At 43.0% G+C, this 21521-nt stretch overlaps 1 protein-coding gene across 1 annotated transcript in view; it reads left to right on the top strand.

The window, feature by feature from the left end:
* The window catches only part of LOC134934225 (mucin-4-like), a 149692-nt gene that overhangs the window by 84285 nt on the left and 43886 nt on the right, over nucleotides 1-21521 (top strand). The window contains exon 3 of the mRNA XM_063929710.1: nucleotides 8228-20440. Coding sequence (XP_063785780.1) covers nucleotides 8228-20440 — 12213 coding nt within the window. The remainder of the gene's footprint in view (nucleotides 1-8227; nucleotides 20441-21521) is intronic.

The raw sequence follows: 21521 nt of genomic DNA, 5'->3' as shown, positions 1-21521 counted from the left end.
TCTAACTATATGAAATTACTTCTCTGATAATTACAAGTAACTTCATATAGTTAGAATTCTCAGTCTTCCTATACAGGAGCAAATATCTCCATCAGTAAGGTGCCCGTTTCCAGTGTAATAGGTCGTGGGTTCTAATCCTGCGTATGATACTTGTAAACTAATTGTTAGAGAAATAATAGCATTGTGAGTGATTGAGTAGATCTACTGTATGTAGAGTGTGGCTGCACACTACATAGATCTGCCTAGTTGCAATGGTTTTGAATTGACCATTCTAAGTGGCTTCATATAGTTAGAATCTGCAAGCTTGCTATATAGGTGCAAATAGCTTTACCAGTAAGGTGTCTGCCTTCAGTGTAACAGCTCATGTGTATGACTGCTAAGAAATGTGCGATTTGAAATGCATATATATGTATTTTTTTTTCAGAACACTGCATACACACACACACACTCACACATACACACACACACACACACACACACACACACACACACACATCCCCGCTCGAGTTTTGGATCTGGAATTGGTTTTGCCAAAACCACCCTTTTGGGTTTTGGTTTTGGATCTGGATGATTTTTGAAAAAAACATAAAAACAGCTAAAATCACTGAATTTGGGGGTAATTTTGATCCTACGTCATTATTAACCTCAATAACATTCATTACCACTCATTTCCAGTCTAATCTGAACACCTCACAATATTGTTTTTAGTCCAAAAGGTTGCACCGAAGTCGCTGGATGATTAAGCTAAGTGACCCAAGTGGGCGGCACAAATACCTGGCCCATCTAGGAGTGGCACTGCAGTGTCAGACAGGATGGTACTTTTAAAAACTAGGCCCCAAAGAGCACATAATGCAAAGGAAAAAAAAAGAGGTCCAATGAGCATACCTCCCAGCTGTCCCGATTTTGGCGAGACAGTCCCGTTTTTCACGGTCTGTCCCGTTGTCCCACCCGGGGGACAGCGGCAGATCCCCCTGTCACTTGCTGCTCTGAGCATAGCAACGGTGAGTAGATGCTGTACGCATGCGCACAGTTTCTATTCACGGCAGAGAGGGACAGGGGGCATGACTAGCAGTGTTCATGCCCCCATAATGATGAAAATGGGGGAGTGGCTTGCCATCATGGCATTTGCCGCGAGGCCATGCCCCTTTCCGGTAGGCCACGCCAGTAGATATAGTACAACTTTTTATCAAACTAATTGATTTTGACAGGTCGACACGCCCCCTTTGATAACACTTTGATGTTTGGCAGGGGGTCAGTTTCCTGGTTTAGGACCTGAGGCTTTTTGAGCATTTTAAAGTAGACAGACATCTAATTAGCGAAGTAATCTATCCGTCTTTGTGAGTGTGGAGAACAATATATGAAATTGATACCATAAAGCTCTCATTGCGTGAAACCACATGTAGATTTTTTTGTAGAAGTATGTAGTATATTGCCAGTTTTCGATAAAACGTGTAATTTGATTAAAACATGGTTCCTATATTTTTTTCTAGTTCATACAAATATATGCGGTGCAAAACAAAACTGTGTTTTTACATTTTCATGTCTAATATGTGTTTGTATGTTTTTTGCTATTACTGTGTGTGTACAATGAAAAATATAATGTATCTATTATGAAAATGACAAAATTATTGTTTGACTATTCTGCCAAAGTTTACCCAACAGATAAAAATGATGGCTTCAAGAGCCATGAGGCACTACATGCCTCTGTGGCATAACTAGTTAACAAATTGATGGGGTTAATATTAGTTACTGTTTAGAACAAATTGATGGGGTGATTATTAGTTACTGTGTATTATGATTAAAATATATAATTTAGAAGGTTTCTCTGCTGTAATCCTTTTGGTAAATTGGTTCGAACTGGGTTATCCCGGCACAGGGTTATCACAACTTTTTGAATATACATCAAAATGCTTACAGCACCGTGCAACCCTGTCAGGATTTCAGTAATTGTAGAAAAACCTTAACAACATGCCACATTTTAGAATAAAGCATTGTTTAACACATTGATTTTTTCAATTAAATGTTATTCATTTGTTATTTTACATTTTTTCCCACTAAACAGAAATGTTGGTTTTTAGCTCCACTCTCAACGCATGTGGCTAGAGTCGCTGCGCTGCTTTGGCAAAATGTTTTGGTTAAATTGCATCACCCCCCCCCCCATGATTGGGGACCTTTTTTAATAAGTTTTAAAGACCACAGTTCAGAGTCTTGTCAAGATATTTTCTTGCAAGCTTGGTGATTTTTAAAAACGTATTACATTTTCTTTATTATCAAATTGTACCTTTTGGCTGCTCGCTGTATCGGCCATTATCTCTGCTTTGACTATATTGATAAGAATTCTGCCTTTCTGTTGTATGGGAAATAATGACCTCAATGAGCCATGAGGCGCTATATGCCTCTGTTGCATAACTGGTTAACAAATTGATGGGTCGAATATTTGTTTATAATGATTAAAACATATCATTTAGAGAGTTTCTTACCTTTTGGTAAATTGGTTGAATAGGGTTATCCCTGCTTAGTGAATATATACCAAAATGCATACACCAACAATAAAGCAAAACTGTTGCAGGGCATGCTGGTATGTGTAGTTCAACGACAGCTGGGGGTCTGAAGGTTCCCCACCCCATGTTTTAAACACTCACACTCACAAAGCCGGATAAATTACTTCACTAACTAGGTGTCCGTCTATTTTAAAATGCTCAAATAGCCTCAGGTCCTAACCCAGGAAACTGACCCCCTGCCAGACATCAAAGTGTTATCAAATGGGGCGTGTCAACTTGTAAAAATCAATTAGTTTGATAAAGCGTTGTACTATATTTACTGGCGCCCCTTAATTTTGGGCGTGCGCCTTCGGCGCGCGATTGTGTCCCTCCCTATTCGGCAGAAAAGTTGGGAGGTATGCAATGAGGTAGCTGGGTGACTAAGCTAAGCAACACAAGTGGCCGACACAAACATCTGGCCCATCTAGGAGTGGCACTGCAGTGTCACACAGGATGGCAGATTTAAAAAATACTCCCCACACAGCACATGATGCAAAGAAAAAAAGAGGCGCACCAAGGTCGCTGTGTGACTAAGCTAAGCGACACAAGTGGCCGACACAAACACCTGGCCCATCTAGGAGTGGCACTGCAGTGTCAGACAGGATAGCACTTTAAAAAGTAGTCCCCAAACAGCACATGACGCAAAGAAAAAAAATAAGAAGTGCAAGATGGAATTGTCCTTATGTTGTATAACCACAGTAGTGGTTCTTGCCACGGGCAAGCAGGCTTTTTGCCCGGGGCACTGCTGTCCCCAGGGCACCACCGCCACTGTGGCAAGAGCTGCTATGGAGCCCCGCTTCCCTCTCTCCAACTGCAGCAGGCGCCATGGGCAGTGTGGCCGCCCGCTTCAGCCGGCTCCACTGACAGACACTAGAGGTCATAATTGACCTCTAGTGTCAGTCATGATGTCTCTCCCATAGTTAGGAGCCAGCGGCCGGAGATGGAGGGCAGTGCAGCAGCGGTCCGGAAGCAGGACAGGGGCTGGTAAGTATTGTCCAGTTGTTTTTTTTATTGTGTGTGTTTGTAAGCAGTGCTACTGGGGCACAGCTACAGGGGTCACAACTACTGTGGGCACAGCTACTGTGGGAAGAATTACAGGAAGCACAGCTACAGGGGCAGAACTACTGGGGGCACTACTAATGGGGCACAACTACAGGTGGCACAGCTACAGGGGCACAACTACTGGGGCACAGCTACAAGGGGCAAAGCTACTGGTGGCACAACTACTGGGGGCACAGCTACAGGGGTGCAATACTACTGGGGCCACAGCTACAGGGGGCACAACTACTGGGGTCACAACTACAGGGGGCACAGCTACAAAGGGCACAGTTACGGGGGGCACAAGTACAGGGGGATAACTGTGGCCACACCCCTATTTTTGGGCATGCGGATTCGGCGCGCACCAGCTCTATTTTACCGGAGGGAGGGGGGGGCACCACAGGAAACTTTTGCCATGGGCGCCACAAGGTATAGATCTGGCCCTGTATAAACAGGACATGCACACTTTAACAAACCAATCATTTCAGCGACAGGGTCTGCCACACGACTGTGACTGAAATGACTGGTTGGTTTGGGACCCCACAAAAAAAGAAGCAATCAATCTCTCCTTGCACAAACTGGCTCTACAGAGGCAAGAGGTCCACCTCCTCCTCATCGTCCAATTCCTCACCCCTTTCAGTGTGTACATCCTCCTCCTCACATATTATTAATTTGTCCCCACTGGAATCCACCATCACAGGTCCCTGTGTACTTTCTGGAGGCAATTGCTGGTAAATGTCTTCCTGGAGGAATTTATAATTCATTTTGATGAACATAATCTTCTCCACATTTTCTGGAAGTAACCTCCTACGCCGATCACTGACAAGGTGAGCGGCTGCACTAAACATTCTTTCTCGGAGTACACACTGGAGGGAGGGCAACTTAGGTAAAATAAAGCCAGTTTGTGCAAGGGCCTCCAAATTTCCTCTTTATCCTGCCAGTATACAGTACGTATGGACTGTCTGACGTGCCTACTTGGATGCTGTCACCCATATAATCCCCATCGCAACCGCGGACACACTTGGACTCTCCTTGGGGATTTGTGATATCTCTGAACGCACAGTTGTTTTTTCCTGTGCTTTAACAAGCTTCATTTTTTTATTTTTATAGAGGGAGGAGGGTTTCCATCCTCATGAGAAGCTGAACCATCAGTCATGAACACAGGCCAAGACCTTAGCCTTTCCTTGCCACTTTGTGTCATCAATGGCATATTGCCAATATTATGTTTCTCGTCAGATAATTTCTTTTTTTTCTGATTATTAATTTTTGCTTCTTGGATTTTACACGCCCTCTATAACATTGGGCATAGGCCTTAGCAGACGATGTTGATGGAATTGCATTGTCAGTGTCATGACTGGTGGCAGCAGCAGCTCACTGGCGTGCGCAGCACATTTTATTAGGGGGTACACCATCGGAGGGGTGTGTCTAGCACCGCCTTTTGGGCGTGTCTAGCACCATCTATTGATGGTCAACGCATATAAAATATCCACCTTTGTACCAATCCTAATAAAGCAGATACATTGTCAGATGTTGTGGTGAGCACCAAACAAATACCCCTGATAGCACTTACTGCAATTACACTGCTCCTCCTCAGCCTGGTCTGGCTCCCCCTCTCTTTCCCCTGTAAGCTGCAGCAGCTTACTTAAAAGTCAGTAATTAAACTGACACCGACAGTCGCAGACTAGTACTGCTGCTGCTGCTGCTGCTGCTGCTGGAAAAACGAGCAGCTGCTGCTGCTGCTGCCGACCGCCTGCCAGTATTGAATTTGTCTTCCTAAGAGGAACACTGGCTGCATGCTGATCCTCATCAGTGGCTGGCGTTGGCATAGCATAGAAAGAGACAGGTGTGTATGTGGCAGGTGTGGCGGGTGGGCATGCGAGCAGCATGACGTAATCACGTCACATCATACTGTTTTTGTACATGGAGGTGGAGCTGGGAATTTGAAAGCCGGTGTCAGTGGCACTCTTGATTAACCCAGGCATCCGGTCAGTAACGCAGTCCTGACATGGCGCAGCGCATAGGGGACAGTGATCAGCATGCTCGGTGATCTCTACATCAGGCATGTGAGATCGGGGTGCCAGACATTAGGGGGTGCCTGTGCGCACCAGGCACCCCCCCTGCGCACACCTATGCAGCAGCTTCAGCACTAGTACTAGGAACTGGAAGTGGTTCCTGATCTTCCACTATTTTTTCCTCCAAACTGTTCTCCATTTCACAGTTCAGCAGCCCTTTTTTTTTTACAGCACACAGAACAGCGCCCCTTTATTATCACAGCACCCCTGTATACTTACAGTATACATGGACAGTGTAATGTTATTTGAACAGCAGCAGCACCCCTATAATTTACAGCATACAGCAGTGTGCTTTTAATTTGTAACAACTGCACCCCTGATTTTTACAACATACAGGGCCAGCAGCACCCCTATATTTTCCAGCATACAGGAGGACAGTCCCCTGCACCCTGTACAACACAGTGACAGTCAGGACAGCACCCCTACAGAGCACACACTAACCCCTCCCAATGCCACAACCCACAGAGAGACAGAGGTCTGTCTCCCTCACTCTCCAAGTACGGAGTGAAAATGGCGGTGACCCACAGCTGTTTATATGGGATCCAAATTGCCTTGTTCGGGTTTCCGAGTCTGGCTCGAAGCATGAAGTTCGAGGGGGTTCGGTTCTCAGGGAACCGAATCCCCTCATCTCTAATATATATATATATAGTATATATATATATATATATATATATACACACACACACATACTCATGTGAAAGGGCACACTGGGATGAGGTATATTACCAGGGTGCCTTCCCAGTGAAGGATTATACAGATGCAGGTATTCCTAAATGCTAAGGAAAACAGGCGGCACTCCTCCGGTGTTGTAGAAAAGCTCTGAAGCGTGCTGTTTATTAGAATGATGTTTCAAAGCCCTTAGGCTTTTTCATCAAGTGCATACATCTATATATTAATATTTTTTATGTATGTATATACAGGTTGAGTATCCCATATCCAAATATCCGAAATACGGAATATTCCGAAATACAGACTTTTTTGAGTGAGAGTGAGATAGTGAAACCTTTGTTTTCTGATGGCTCAATGTACACAAACTTTGTTTAATACACACAGTTATTAAAAATATTGTATTAAATGACCTTCAGGCTGTGTGTATAATGTGTATATGAAACATAAATGAATTGTGTGAATGTAGACACACTTTGTTTAATGCACAAAGTTATAAAAAATATTGGCTAAAATGACCTTCAGGCTGTGTGTATAAGGTGTATATGTGACATAAATGCATTCTGTGCTTAGATTTAGGTCCCACCACCATGATATCTCATTATGGTATGCAATTATTCCAAAATACGGAAAAATCCCATATCCAAAATACCTCTGGTCCCAAGCATTTTGGATAAGGGATACTCAACCTGTATATATATATATATATATATATATATATATATATAAAATTACATACATATATTTATCTATATATGGCGTGTGCGGGGGGGGGGCACCAATAATTACCCTGTCTCCGTGCAACTGGGACGAACTTCCGCCACTGCGCTGCATACACATAAGGTAGAGCCCTGGCAGCATTACAACTGACAATGTATCCAACAGGAAAGAGTGATGATATAATAACGTAGTATAATCGCAGTTATAGGATAACAGGGACCTTTATTAGTTGGTTGGTACTTTGTCACTGTGAAATGTATCACTTTTCAAGGTACCTGGCCCTGTATGCTGTTTCTCTTAGCTGTGTGCCTCCCTCCCAGCCACCCTATTGTTGGTGCATATACTGCCACTTGGGAGGAAGTAGCACCATGCCAGGTGAACGGGAGGTGATTAACTGTCTGCCGCTGTTTGGGTGCTGGGACGGAGTGGCAACAGCCGCCAGTTCCCAAAACATAGGCATGTCAGCACTATTTTGGAGGAATGCAGAGGCAAGGATTTCCGTCAGAAGACAGATATTCCTGGTCCTCTTTGTAGAAACTGCGGCAGCCGGCTTGTGTGACCCCGTGAGTCAGGCTGAGCGTCTGATGGTGACGCATGTGATACAAAGTTGCATCGTAGGATGCAGCACGGATCACAAATGTAAGCAGAGGGGGTCTACTTATATCAGGGGTCTCCTGTTACATTACCATATTAGTGTATTGCTACAGCTTCCAAGAAAGCAGCACAATGCCTCCTCCAACCACATCTGAATCAGACACATTGTGCAGACCGGTAATATACACTTAGAACCCAAGTATGTCAAGAGGGTCTATTCATGAAGCAGTGACAAGAATGGAGAAGTGAGCCGGTGCAGAACTTGCCCACGGCAACCAATCAGCATTGAAATAACATTTATAATATCAAGTTCATTCTATAAAACAATACGTAGCAGCTGATTGGTTGCCAAGGGTAACTTCTCCACTGGCTCACTTCTCCACTCTTTTCACTGCTTCATGAATAGACCCCCTAACTCGTTTTGCTCATCCATGTTTACATTTGGAAATTGCCCAGAATTATTATTTATTCCGAGTTATTTATATAGCGCACACATATTCCGCAGCGCTTTTGTGTATGTGAAAAGGAATTGGCAAATGCAGATATTACCCAAATATACATACTGTACGCTAATATTTATTCTCAATGTATTTACAGGTATCTGTTCAACTGCAAACTTCACTTTCCCAGATCAAGGGAGGAGAGTTACTGACACGACAACAGATACATTTTATTTTACTGCAACTTTGTCAACTTTATCGTTAGAACAAACACCCGAAACGACTGAAAAAACGTCGGTGACGGACGTAACAAGAGAAAACATTTCATTGATGTCACCAGCATTAACGTTACCACTGTCTGATTTAAGGATTGACAGAACAGTGATTTATAGAATGCAGGCAGAAGAATTACCCATAATGAATACAATAGTATTTCCTGTATCCGATACAACACTGGAAGAAACACCCCCAGTCTCTGAACATATAGAGGAGGAAACATCACCAGTCTCTGAACATACAGAGGAGGAAACATCACCAGTCTCTGATTATACGGAGGTGGAAACATCACCAGTCTCTGATTATATGGAGGGGGAAACATCACCAGTCTCTGATTATACAGAGGAGGAAACATCACCAGTCTCTGATTATACGGAGGAGGAAACATCACCAGTCTCTGAACATACAGAGGAGGAAACATCACCAGTCTCTGATTATACGGAGGGGGAAACATCACCAGTCTCTGAACATATAGAGGGGGTAACATCACCAGTCTCTGAATATACAGAGGGGGAAACATCACCAGTCTCTGATTATACGGAGGTGGAAACATCACCAGTCTCTGATTATACGGAGGTGGAAACATCACCAGTCTTTGATTATACGGAGGAGGAAACATCACCAATTACTGAATATACGGAGGGGGAAACATCACCAGTCTCTAACACAACACAGGTTGAAATATCTGAATATATTGATACAACAGTAGCAGATACAGCCACTGTAACTGATACAGCACAGGCCGGAACAACTTATTTGTCTGAAACAGCACAGGCCGGAACATCTACTGTGACTTATACAACAGTAGCAGAAACATCTTCTGGGTCTGAAACAGCACAGGCTGGAACATCTTATGTGACTGATGCAGCACAGGATGGAATATCTCATGTGACTGATATATCACAGACTGGGACTACCGATGTAATTCATATAACAGCAACAGAAACATCTCATGTGACTGATACAGTGCAGGCCGGAACATCTCATATGACTGAAACAGCACAAACCGGAACATCTCATGTGATTGATATAACAGAAGCAGAAACATCTACTGTTCCTGAAACAGTACAGGCCGGAACATCTCATGTATCTGATACAACAGAAGCAGAAACATCTCATGTAACAGATACAACAACTGCAGAAACATCTACTGTGACTGATACAGCACAGGCCGGAACATCGCATGTAACAGATACAACAACAACAGCAGAAACATCTACTGTACCAGATACAGCACAGGCTGAAACATCTCATATAACAGATACAACAACAGCAGAAATATCTACTGTACCAGATACAGCACAGGCCGGAACATCTCATTTGACTGATACAACAGTAGAAACATCTACTGTACCAGATACAGCACAGGCCGGAACATCTCATGTAACAGATACAACAACAGCAGAAATATCTACTGTACCAGATACAGCACAGGCCGGAACATCTCATGTAACAGATACAACAACAGCAGAAATATCTACTGTACCAGATACAGCACAGGCCGGAACATCTCATGTAACAGATACAACAACAGCAGAAATATCTACTGTACCAGATACAGCACAGGCCGGAACATCTCATTTGACTGATACAACAGTAGAAACATCTACTGTACCAGATACAGCACAGGCCGGAACATCTCATGTAACAGATACAACAACAGCAGAAATATCTACTGTACCAGATACAGCACAAGCCGGAACATCTCATGTAACAGACACTACAACAGTAGAAACATCTACTGTAACAGATACAGCACAGGCTGGAACATCTCATGTGACTGATGTAACAGTAGCAGAAACATCTTATGTGACAGATACAGCACAGGCCGGAACATCTCATGTAACAGAATTAACACCAGAAACTTTTCATGTAACTGATACTGCACAGGCCAATACATCTCATATGACTGATGTAACAGTAGCAGAAACATCTACAATGCCTGATACAGCACAGGCTGGAACATCTCATGTAACAGATACAACAGAAGCAGAAACATCTGCTGTGACTGAAACAGCACAGGCCGGAACATCTCATGTAACAGATACAACAACAGCAGAAACATCTGCTGTGACTGAAACAGCACAGGCCGGAACATCTCATGTAACAGATACAACAACAGCAGAAACATCTACTGTATCAGATACAGCACAGGCTGGAACATCTCATGTTACAGATACAACAGCAGAAACATCTACTGTACCAGATACAGCACAGGCCGGAACATCTCATGTAACAGATACAACAACAGCAGAAACATCTACTGTACCAGATACAGCACTGGCTGGAACATCTCATGTGACTGATAGAACAGAAGTAGAAACATCTACTATGACTGATACAGCACAGGCCGGAACATCTCATGTAACAGATACAACAACAGCAGAAACATCTACTGTACCAGATACAGCACAGGCTGGAACATCTCATGTAACTGATAAAACAACAGCAGAAACTTCTACTGTACCAGATACAGCACAGGTTGGAACATCTCATGTAACAGATACAACAACAGCAAAAACATCTCATGTAACTGATACAGCACAGGCCGGAACATCTCATGTAACAGATACAACAACAGCAGAAACATCTACTATGACTGATACAGCACAGGCCGGAACATCTCATGTGACTGATATAACAGAAGCAGAAACATCATATGTGACTGATACAGCACAGGCCGGAACATCTCATGTAACAGATACAACAACAGCAGAAACATCTACTATAACTGATACAGCACAGGCCGGAACATCTCATGTGACTGATATAACAGAAGCAGAAACATCATATGTGACTGATACAGCACAGGCCGGAACATCTCATGTAACAGATACAACAACAGCAGAAACATCTACTATAACTGATACAGCACAGGCTGGAACATCTCATGTGACTGATACAACAGCAGAAACATCTACTGTAGCAGATACAGCACAGGCTGGAACATCTTATGTGACTGATACAGCACAGGCCGGAACATCTCATGTAACAGATACAACAACAACAGCAGAAACATCTACTGTACCAGATACAGCACAGGCTGAAACATCTCATATAACAGATACAACAACAGCAGGAATATCTACTGTACCAGATACAGCACAGGCCGGAACATCTCATTTGACTGATACAACAGTAGAAACATCTACTGTACCAGATACAGCACAGGCCGGAACATCTCATGTAACAGATACAACAACAGCAGAAATATCTACTGTACCAGATACAGCACAGGCCGGAACATCTCATGTAACAGACACAACAACAGCAGAAATATCTACTGTACCAGATACAGCACAGGCCGGAACATCTCATGTAACAGATACAACAACAGCAGAAACATCTACTATAACTGATACAGCACAGGCCGGAACATCTCATGTGACTGATATAACAGAAACAGAAACATCATATGTGACTGATACAGCACAGGCCGGAACATCTCATGTAACAGATACAACAACAGCAGAAACATCTACTATAACTGATACAGCACAGGCTGGAACATCTCATGTGACTGATACAACAGCAGAAACATCTACTGTAGCAGATACAGCACAGGCTGGAACATCTTATGTGACTGATACAGCACAGGCCGGAACATCTCATGTAACAGATACAACAACAACAGCAGAAACATCTACTGTACCAGATACAGCACAGGCTGAAACATCTCATATAACAGATACAACAACAGCAGGAATATCTACTGTACCAGATACAGCACAGGCCGGAACATCTCATTTGACTGATACAACAGTAGAAACATCTACTGTACCAGATACAGCACAGGCCGGAACATCTCATGTAACAGATACAACAACAGCAGAAATATCTACTGTACCAGATACAGCACAGGCCGGAACATCTCATGTAACAGACACAACAACAGCAGAAATATCTACTGTACCAGATACAGCACAGGCCGGAACATCTCATGTAACAGATACAACAACAGCAGAAATATCTACTGTACCAGATACAGCACAGGCCGGAACATCTCATGTAACAGATACAACAACAGCAGAAATATCTACTGTACCAGATACAGCACAGGCCGGAACATCTCATGTAACAGACACAACAACAGCAGAAATATCTACTGTACCAGATACAGCACAAGCCGGAACATCTCATGTAACAGACACTACAACAGTAGAAACATCTACTGTAACAGATACAGCACAGGCTGGAACATCTCATGTGACTGATACAACAACAGCAGAAATATCTACTGTACCAGATACAGCACAGGCCAGAACATCTCATGTAACAGACACAACAACAGCAGAAATATCTACTGTACCAGATACAGCACAGGCCGGAACATCTCATGTAACAGATACAACAACAGCAGAAATATCTACTGTACCAGATACAGCACAGGCCGGAACATCTCATGTAACAGACACAACAACAGCAGAAATATCTACTGTACCAGATACAGCACAAGCCGGAACATCTCATGTAACAGACACTACAACAGTAGAAACATCTACTGTAACAGATACAGCACAGGCTGGAACATCTCATGTGACTGATGTAACAGTAGCAGAAACATCTTATGTGACTGATACAGCACAGGCCGAAACATCTCATTTGACTGATACAACAGTAGAAACATCTACTGTACCAGATACAGCACAGGCCGGAACATCTCATGTAACAGAATTAACACCAGAAACTTTTCATGTAACTGATACTGCACAGGCCAATACATCGCATATGACTGATGTAACAGTAGCAGAAACATCTACAATGCCTGATACAGCACAGGCTGGAACATCTCATGTAACAGATACAACAGAAGCAGAAACATCTGCTGTGACTGAAACAGCACAGGCCGGAACATCTCATGTAACAGATACAACAACAGCAGAAACATCTACAATGCCTGATACAGCACAGGCTGGAACATCTCATGTAACAGATACAACAGAAGCAGAAACATCTGCTGTGACTGAAACAGCACAGGCCGGAACATCTCATGTAACAGATACAACAACAGCAGAAACATCTACTGTATCAGATACAGCACAGGCTGGAACATCTCATGTTACAGATACAACAGCAGAAACATCTACTGTACCAGATACAGCACAGGCCGGAACATCTCATGTAACAGATACAACAACAGCAGAAACATCTACTGTACCAGATACAGCACAGGCTGGAACATCTCATGTAACAGATACAGCACAGGCTGGAACATCTCATGTAACAGATACAACAGCAGAAACTTCTCATGTATCTGATACAGCACAGGCCGATACATCTCATGTGACTGATATAACAGAAGCAGAAACATCTACTGTGACTGAAACAGCACAGGCTGGAACATCTCATGTGACTGATACAACAGAAGCAGAAACATCTCATGTGACTGATACTGCACAGTCCGGAACATCTCATGTAACAGATACAACAACAGCAGAAACATCTACTGTGACTGATACAGCACAGGCTGGAACATCTCATGTGACTGATACTGCACAGTCCGGAACATCTCATGTAACAGATACAACAACAGCAGAAACATCTACTGTGACTGAAACAGCACAGGCTGGAACATCTCATGTGACTGATACAACAGAAGCAGAAACATCTCATGTGACTGATACAGCACAGTCCGGAACATCTCATGTAACAGATACAACAAAAGCAGAAACATCTACTGTGACTGATACTGCACAGGCCGGAACATCTCATGTGACTGATACAACAACAGCAGAAACATCTACTGTACCAGATACAGCACAGGCCGGAACATCTCATATGACTGATACAACAGAAGCCGAAACATCTACTGTGACTGAAACAGCACAGGCTGGAACATCTCATGTGACTGATACAACAGAAGTTGAAACATCTACTATGACTGATACAACACAGGCCGGAACATCTCATGTAACAGATACAACAGCAGAAACATCTACTGTACCAGATACAGCACAGGCTGGAACATCTCATGTTACAGATACAACAGCAGAAACATCTACTGTACCAGATACAGCACAGGCCGGAACATCTCATATGACTGATACAACAGAAGCCGAAACATCTACTATGACTGATACAACACAGGCTGGAACATCTCATGTGACTGATACAACAGTAGCAGAAACATCTACTGTACCAGATACAGCACAGGCCGGAACATCTCATATAACAGATACAACAGCAGAAACTTCTCATGTAACTGATACTGCACAGGCCGATACATCTCATATGACTGATGTAACAGAAGCAGAAACATCTACAATGCCTGATACAACACAGGCTGGAACATCTCATGTAACAGATACAACAGAAGCAGAAACATCTACTATGACTGATACAGCACAGGCCGGAACATCTCATGTGACTGATACAACAACAGCAGAAACATCTACTGTACCAGATACAGCACAGGCCGGAACATCTCATATGACTGATACAACAGAAGCCGAAACATCTACTGTGACTGAAACAGCACAGGCTGGAACATCTCATGTGACTGATACAACAGAAGTTGAAACATCTACTATGACTGATACAACACAGGCTGGAACATCTCATGTGACTGATACAACAGTAGCAGAAACATCTACTGTATCAGATACAGCACAGGCCGGAACATCTCATGTAACAGATACAACAGCAGAAACATCTACTGTACCAGATACAGCACAGGCTGGAACATCTCATGTTACAGATACAACAGCAGAAACATCTACTGTACCAGATACAGCACAGGCCGGAACATCTCATATGACTGATACAACAGAAGCCGAAACATCTACTATGACTGATACAACACAGGCTGGAACATCTCATGTGACTGATACAACAGTAGCAGAAACATCTACTGTACCAGATACAGCACAGGCCGGAACATCTCATATAACAGATACAACAGCAGAAACTTCTCATGTAACTGATACTGCACAGGCCGATACATCTCATATGACTGATGTAACAGAAGCAGAAACATCTACAATGCCTGATACAACACAGGCTGGAACATCTCATGTAACAGATACAACAGAAGCAGAAACATCTACTATGACTGATACAGCACAGGCCAGAACATCTCATGTAACAGATACAACAACAGCAGAAACATCTACTGTACCAGATACAGCACAGGCCGGAACATCTCATGCGACTGATACAACAGAAGCTGAAACATCTCATGTGACTGATAAAACAGAAGCAGAAACATCTTATGTATCTGATACAGCACAGGCCGAAACATCTCATGTAACAGATACAACAACAGCAGAAACATCTACTGTACCAGATACAGCACAGGCTGGAACATCTCATATAACAGATACAACAACAGTAGAAACATCTACTTTACCAGATACAGCACAGGCTGGAACATCTCATATAACAGATACAACAACAGTAGAAACATCTACTTTACCAGATACAGCACAGGCTGGAACATCTCATGTAACAGATACAACAGCAGAAACTTCTCATGTGACTGATACAGCACAGGCCGATACATCTCATGTGACTGATATAACAGAAGCAGAAACATCTACTGTGACTGAAACAGCACAGGCCGGAACATCTCATGTATCTGATACAGCACAAGCCGGAAAATCACATGCAACAGATACAACAACAGCAGAAACATCTACTGTACCAGATACAGCACAGGCTGGAACATCTCATATAACAGATACAACAACAGTAGAAACATCTACTTTACCAGATACAGCACAGGCTGGAACATCTCATGTAACAGATACAACAGCAGAAACTTCTCATGTACCAGATACAGCACAGGCCGATACATCTCATGTGACTGATATAACAGAAGCAGAAACATCTACTGTGACTGAAACAGCACAGGCTGGAACATCTCATGTGACTGATACAACAGAAGCAGAAACATCTCATGTGACTGATACTGCACAGTCCGGAACATCTCATGTAACAGATACAACAAAAGCAGAAACATCTACTGTGACTGATACAGCACAGGCCGGAACATCTCATGTAACAGATACAACAACAGCAGAAACATCTACTGTGACTGATACAGCACAGACCGGAACATCTCATATAACAGATACAACAACAGTAGAAACATCTACTGTGACTGATACTGCACAGGCCGGAACATCTCATGTGACTGATACAGCACAGGCCGGAACATCTCATGTAACAGATACAACAACAGCAGAAACATCTACTGTACCAGATACAGCACAGGCCGGAACATCTCATGTGACAGATACAACAGAAGCCGAAACATCTACTGTGACTGAAACAGCACAGGCCGGAACATCTCATGTAACAGATACAACAACAGCAGAAACATCTACTGTGACTGATACAGCACAGACCGGAACATCTCATATAACAGATACAACAACAGTAGAAACATCAACTGTGACTGATACTGCACAGGCCGGAACATCTCATGTGACTGATACAGCACAGGCCGGAACATCTCATGTAACAGATACAACAACAGCAGAAACATCTACTGTACCAGATACAGCACAGGCCGGAACATCTCATGTGACTGATACAACAGAAGTTGAAACATCTACTATGACTGATACAACACAGGCTGGAACATCTCATGTAACAGATACAACAACAGCAGAAACATCTACTGTGACTGATACAGCACAGACCGGAACATCTCATATAACAGATACAACAACAGTAGAAACATCTACTGTGACTGATACTGCACAGGCCGGAACATCTCATGTGACTGATACAGCACAGGCCGGAACATCTCATGTAACAGATACAACAACAGCAGAAACATCTACTGTACCAGATACAGCACAGGCCGGAACATCTCATGTGACAGATACAACAGAAGCCGAAACATCTACTGTGACTGAAACAGCACAGGCCGGAACATCTCATGTAACAGATACAACAACAGCAGAAACATCTACTGTGACTGATACAGCACAGACCGGAACATCTCATATAACAGATACAACAACAGTAGAAACATCTACTGTGACTGATACTGCACAGGCCGGAACATCTCATGTGACTGATACAGCACAGGCCGGAACATCTCATGTAACAGATACAACAACAGCAGAAACATCTACTGTACCAGATACAGCACAGGCCGGAACATCTCATGTGACTGATACAACAGAAGTTGAAACATCTACTATGACTGATACAACACAGGCTGGAACATCTCATGTGACTGATACAACAGTAGCAGAAACATCTACTGTATCAGATACAGCACAGGCTGGAACATCTCATATAACAGATACAACAGCAGAAACATCTACTGTACCAGATACAGCACAGGCTGGAACATCTCATATAACAGATACAACAGCAGAAACTTCTCATGTAACTGATACTGCACAGGCCGATACATCTCATATGACTGATGTAACAGAAGCAGAAACATCTACTGTGACTGAAACAGCACATGCCGGAACATCTCACTTGACTGTTACAACAGAAGCAGAAACATCTACTGTACCAGATACAGCACAGGCCGGAACATCTCATGCGACTGATACAACAGAAGCTGAAACATCTCATGTGACTGATACAACAGAAGCTGAAACATCTCATGTGACTGATAAAACAGAAGCAGAAACATCTTATGCATCTGATACAGCACAGGCCGAAACATCTCATGTAACAGATACAACAACAGCAGAAACATCTACTGTACCAGATACAGCACAGGCTGGAACATCTCATATAACAGATACAACAACAGTAGAAACATCTACTGTACCAGATACAGCACAGGCTGGAACATCTCATGTAACAGATACAGCACAGGCTGGAACATCTCATGTAACAGATACAACAGCAGAAACTTCTCATGTGACTGATACAGCACAGGCCGATACATCTCATGTGACTGATATAACAGAAGCAGAAACATCTACTGTGACTGAAACAGCACAGGCTGGAACATCTCATGTGACTGATACAACAGAAGCAGAAACATCTCATGTGACTGATACTGCACAGTCCGGAACATCTCATGTAACAGATACAACAACAGCAGAAACATCTACTGTGACTGATACAGCACAGACCGGAACATCTCATATAACAGATACAACAACAGTAGAAACATCTACTGTGACTGATACAGCACAGGCTGGAACATCTCATGTAACAGATACAACAACAGCAGAAACATCTACTGTACCAGATACAGCACAGGCTGGAACATCTCATATGACTGATACAACAGAAGCCGAAACATCTACTGTGACTGAAACAGCACAGGCTGGAACATCTCATGTGACTGATACAACAGTAGCAGAAACATCTACTGTACCAGATACAGCACAGGCTGGAACATCTCATATAACAGATACAACAACAGTAGAAACATCTACTTTACCAGATACAGCACAGGCTGGAACATCTCATGTAACTGATACAACAGCAGAAACTTCTCATGTGACTGATACAGCACAGGCCGATACATCTCATGTGACTGATATAACAGAAGCAGAAACATCTACTGTGACTGATACAACACAGGCCGGAACATCTCATGTATCTGATACAGCACAAGCCGGAACATCACATGCAACAGATACAACAACAGCAGAAACATCTACTGTACCAGATACAGCACAGGCTGGAACATCTCATGTAACAGATTCAACAGCAGAAACATCTCATGTACCAGATACTGCACAGGCCGAAACATCTCACGTGACTGATATAACAGAAGCAGAAACATCTACAGTGCCTGATACAGCACAGGCCGCAACATCTCATGTAACAGATACAACAACAGCAGAAACATCTACTGTACCAGATACAGTACAGGCTGGAACATCTCATGCGACTAATACTGCACATGCTGGAACATCTCATGTGACTGATACAGCACAGGCCGAAACAGCTCAAGTGACTGATATGACAGCAGCGGAAACATCTACTGTAGCTAAAACAGTACAGGCTGGAACATCTCAAGCGACTGATACAACAGAAGCAGAAACATCTTATGTGACTGATACAGCACAGGCTCGAACATCTCATGTGACTGAAACTGCACAGGCCAATACATCTCAAGTGACTGATATAACAGAGGTAGACACATCTACTGTGCCTGAAACAGTACAGGCCGGAACATCTCAAGTGACTGATACAGTGCATTCCAGAACATCTCATATGACTGATACAGTGCTGACAAGAACATCTCATCTAACTTATACAACAGCAGCAGAAACATCTACTGTGCCTGATACAGCACAGGCTGGAACATCTCATGTGACAGATACAATAACATCAGAAACATCTACTGTGCCTGATACAGCACACACTGGAACATCTCATGTGACAGATACAAGAAAATCAGAAACATCTACTGTGCCTGATACAGCACAGGCTGGAACATCTCATGTAACTGATACAGCACAGGCTCGAACATCTCATGTAACTGATACAGCACAGGCTGGAACATCTCATGAGACAAATACAACAACAGCAGAAACATCTACTGTGCCTGACACAGCACAGGCTGGAACATCTTATGTGACTAACACAATACAGTCAGATACACATTCTACACCTGATACAACAGCAGAAGAAATATCTACAACAGTACCCAGAACAACACCAACTGAATCAACCGTTTTACCTTATACAGCCACAGAAATGTCTCTTGTGACTAACACAACTTGGATAGAAACTTCTTCGTTACCTGATACAACAACCGAAATATTTTATGTGTCTACATCAAGAACCACCACTCCAACAACTGTTTCTAGGCCAAGCCCAGGTTCACATATCACCCCAACTCAAACTCCTGATCCACAGACGGTTACTGCTTCTACCACAACCCAAACAACAGCAGCACCTTACACCGCAACCCGGACATCACCACCATCCTTTATAACAACTCCCGTTACTGCAGCTTCTATTACAACGTATCCAACTATCGCCACCACAATTACAACTGCTTCTACCACAACCCAAACGACAGCAGCACCTTACACCACGAGCCGAACAACAACACCATATTTTATTATTACAACACCTGCCGCAACAGCTTCTATCACAACTTCTCCAACTCTCGCCACCACAATTAATACGGCTACTACCAAGGCACCGCGTGAGTAACTTGTTTAATTTTTGTTAGAATGTTTTTATCTAAGTATCAACCACAAAAAGTTTGTTACTACAGTTTCTATATAACAAAACAAACGTATTTCGAAATTACCTACATCTCCACGACCAAACATTGGTACTGTACTCTTTACTTTATTTCTATAACAATATATATAACCATATCTTTGTGTCGGTTTCCTACCAATGACTGAAGTACCAAAAATATTTTTAGAGCAATTGAGAATACTTCAAATTGTATGTACATGACTCAAACACGCAGGCATACCTATCATGGGTCCAAAGTGTGTAATGTACATGGGCCCAGGACTTAGGGGTCTATTTACTAAACCTTAGATAAAGATAAAGTCGACGGAGATAAAGGACCAGCCAATCGGCTCCCAACTGCCATGTCCCAGGCTTAGTAAATAGACCCCTTACTGAGTCAAGAGGGTTCTGCACTGTCCGACAGACTTAGTAGCCTGACAAAGCTGTACCATCAGCAACTGCAACAGTAGGGATATGGGAGGTAGAGTTATATTGGCCACAATTAGCTAGTGTTACAGGATTCTGTGGCCACTGCCGTGTCCCCTTAATGCATGCTTTTCACATGTCCACAGCCAGATGTGAGGTTGAACCAGGAGCTGCCGTGAAACCCATCTGTGTCAAGGCTGTCACATACATCTCTTAATAGAAGCTAGCAACATTCATTTAGTAGCTGTTATAGATGTTGGTTTATCATCAACATCCTCATCATCATCATCCCCCTCATCAACATTTATTTAGCAGGAGTTGCGGGAGAAGATTCAAATGTTTGAAAAGTCAGTTGGGAGTCTGTTTTTTCCTATCTAATAGACAGGAAAAAACAGACACCCAACCGACTTTTCGAACATTTGAATCTCCCCCACTGAGTCTTTACCAGCACTCAGCCAGCTTGCAGATGTGACTACATAAATACATTAAATCTAGTAACATAAGCAGTTTCTTAATAGGCTTACCATACTCTCCCTTTAAACCGGGGCGCTCATGGCTTGCACAGGTTCGGGGGGCTGATTAAAACCAGGTGAAATGCAGGCTTGAAGTCAGCC

Source organism: Pseudophryne corroboree, chromosome 6 (assembly GCF_028390025.1).
Source record: "Pseudophryne corroboree isolate aPseCor3 chromosome 6, aPseCor3.hap2, whole genome shotgun sequence".
NCBI lineage: Eukaryota > Metazoa > Chordata > Amphibia > Anura > Myobatrachidae > Pseudophryne > Pseudophryne corroboree.
This window is presented reverse-complemented; position numbering and strand designations above follow the sequence as displayed.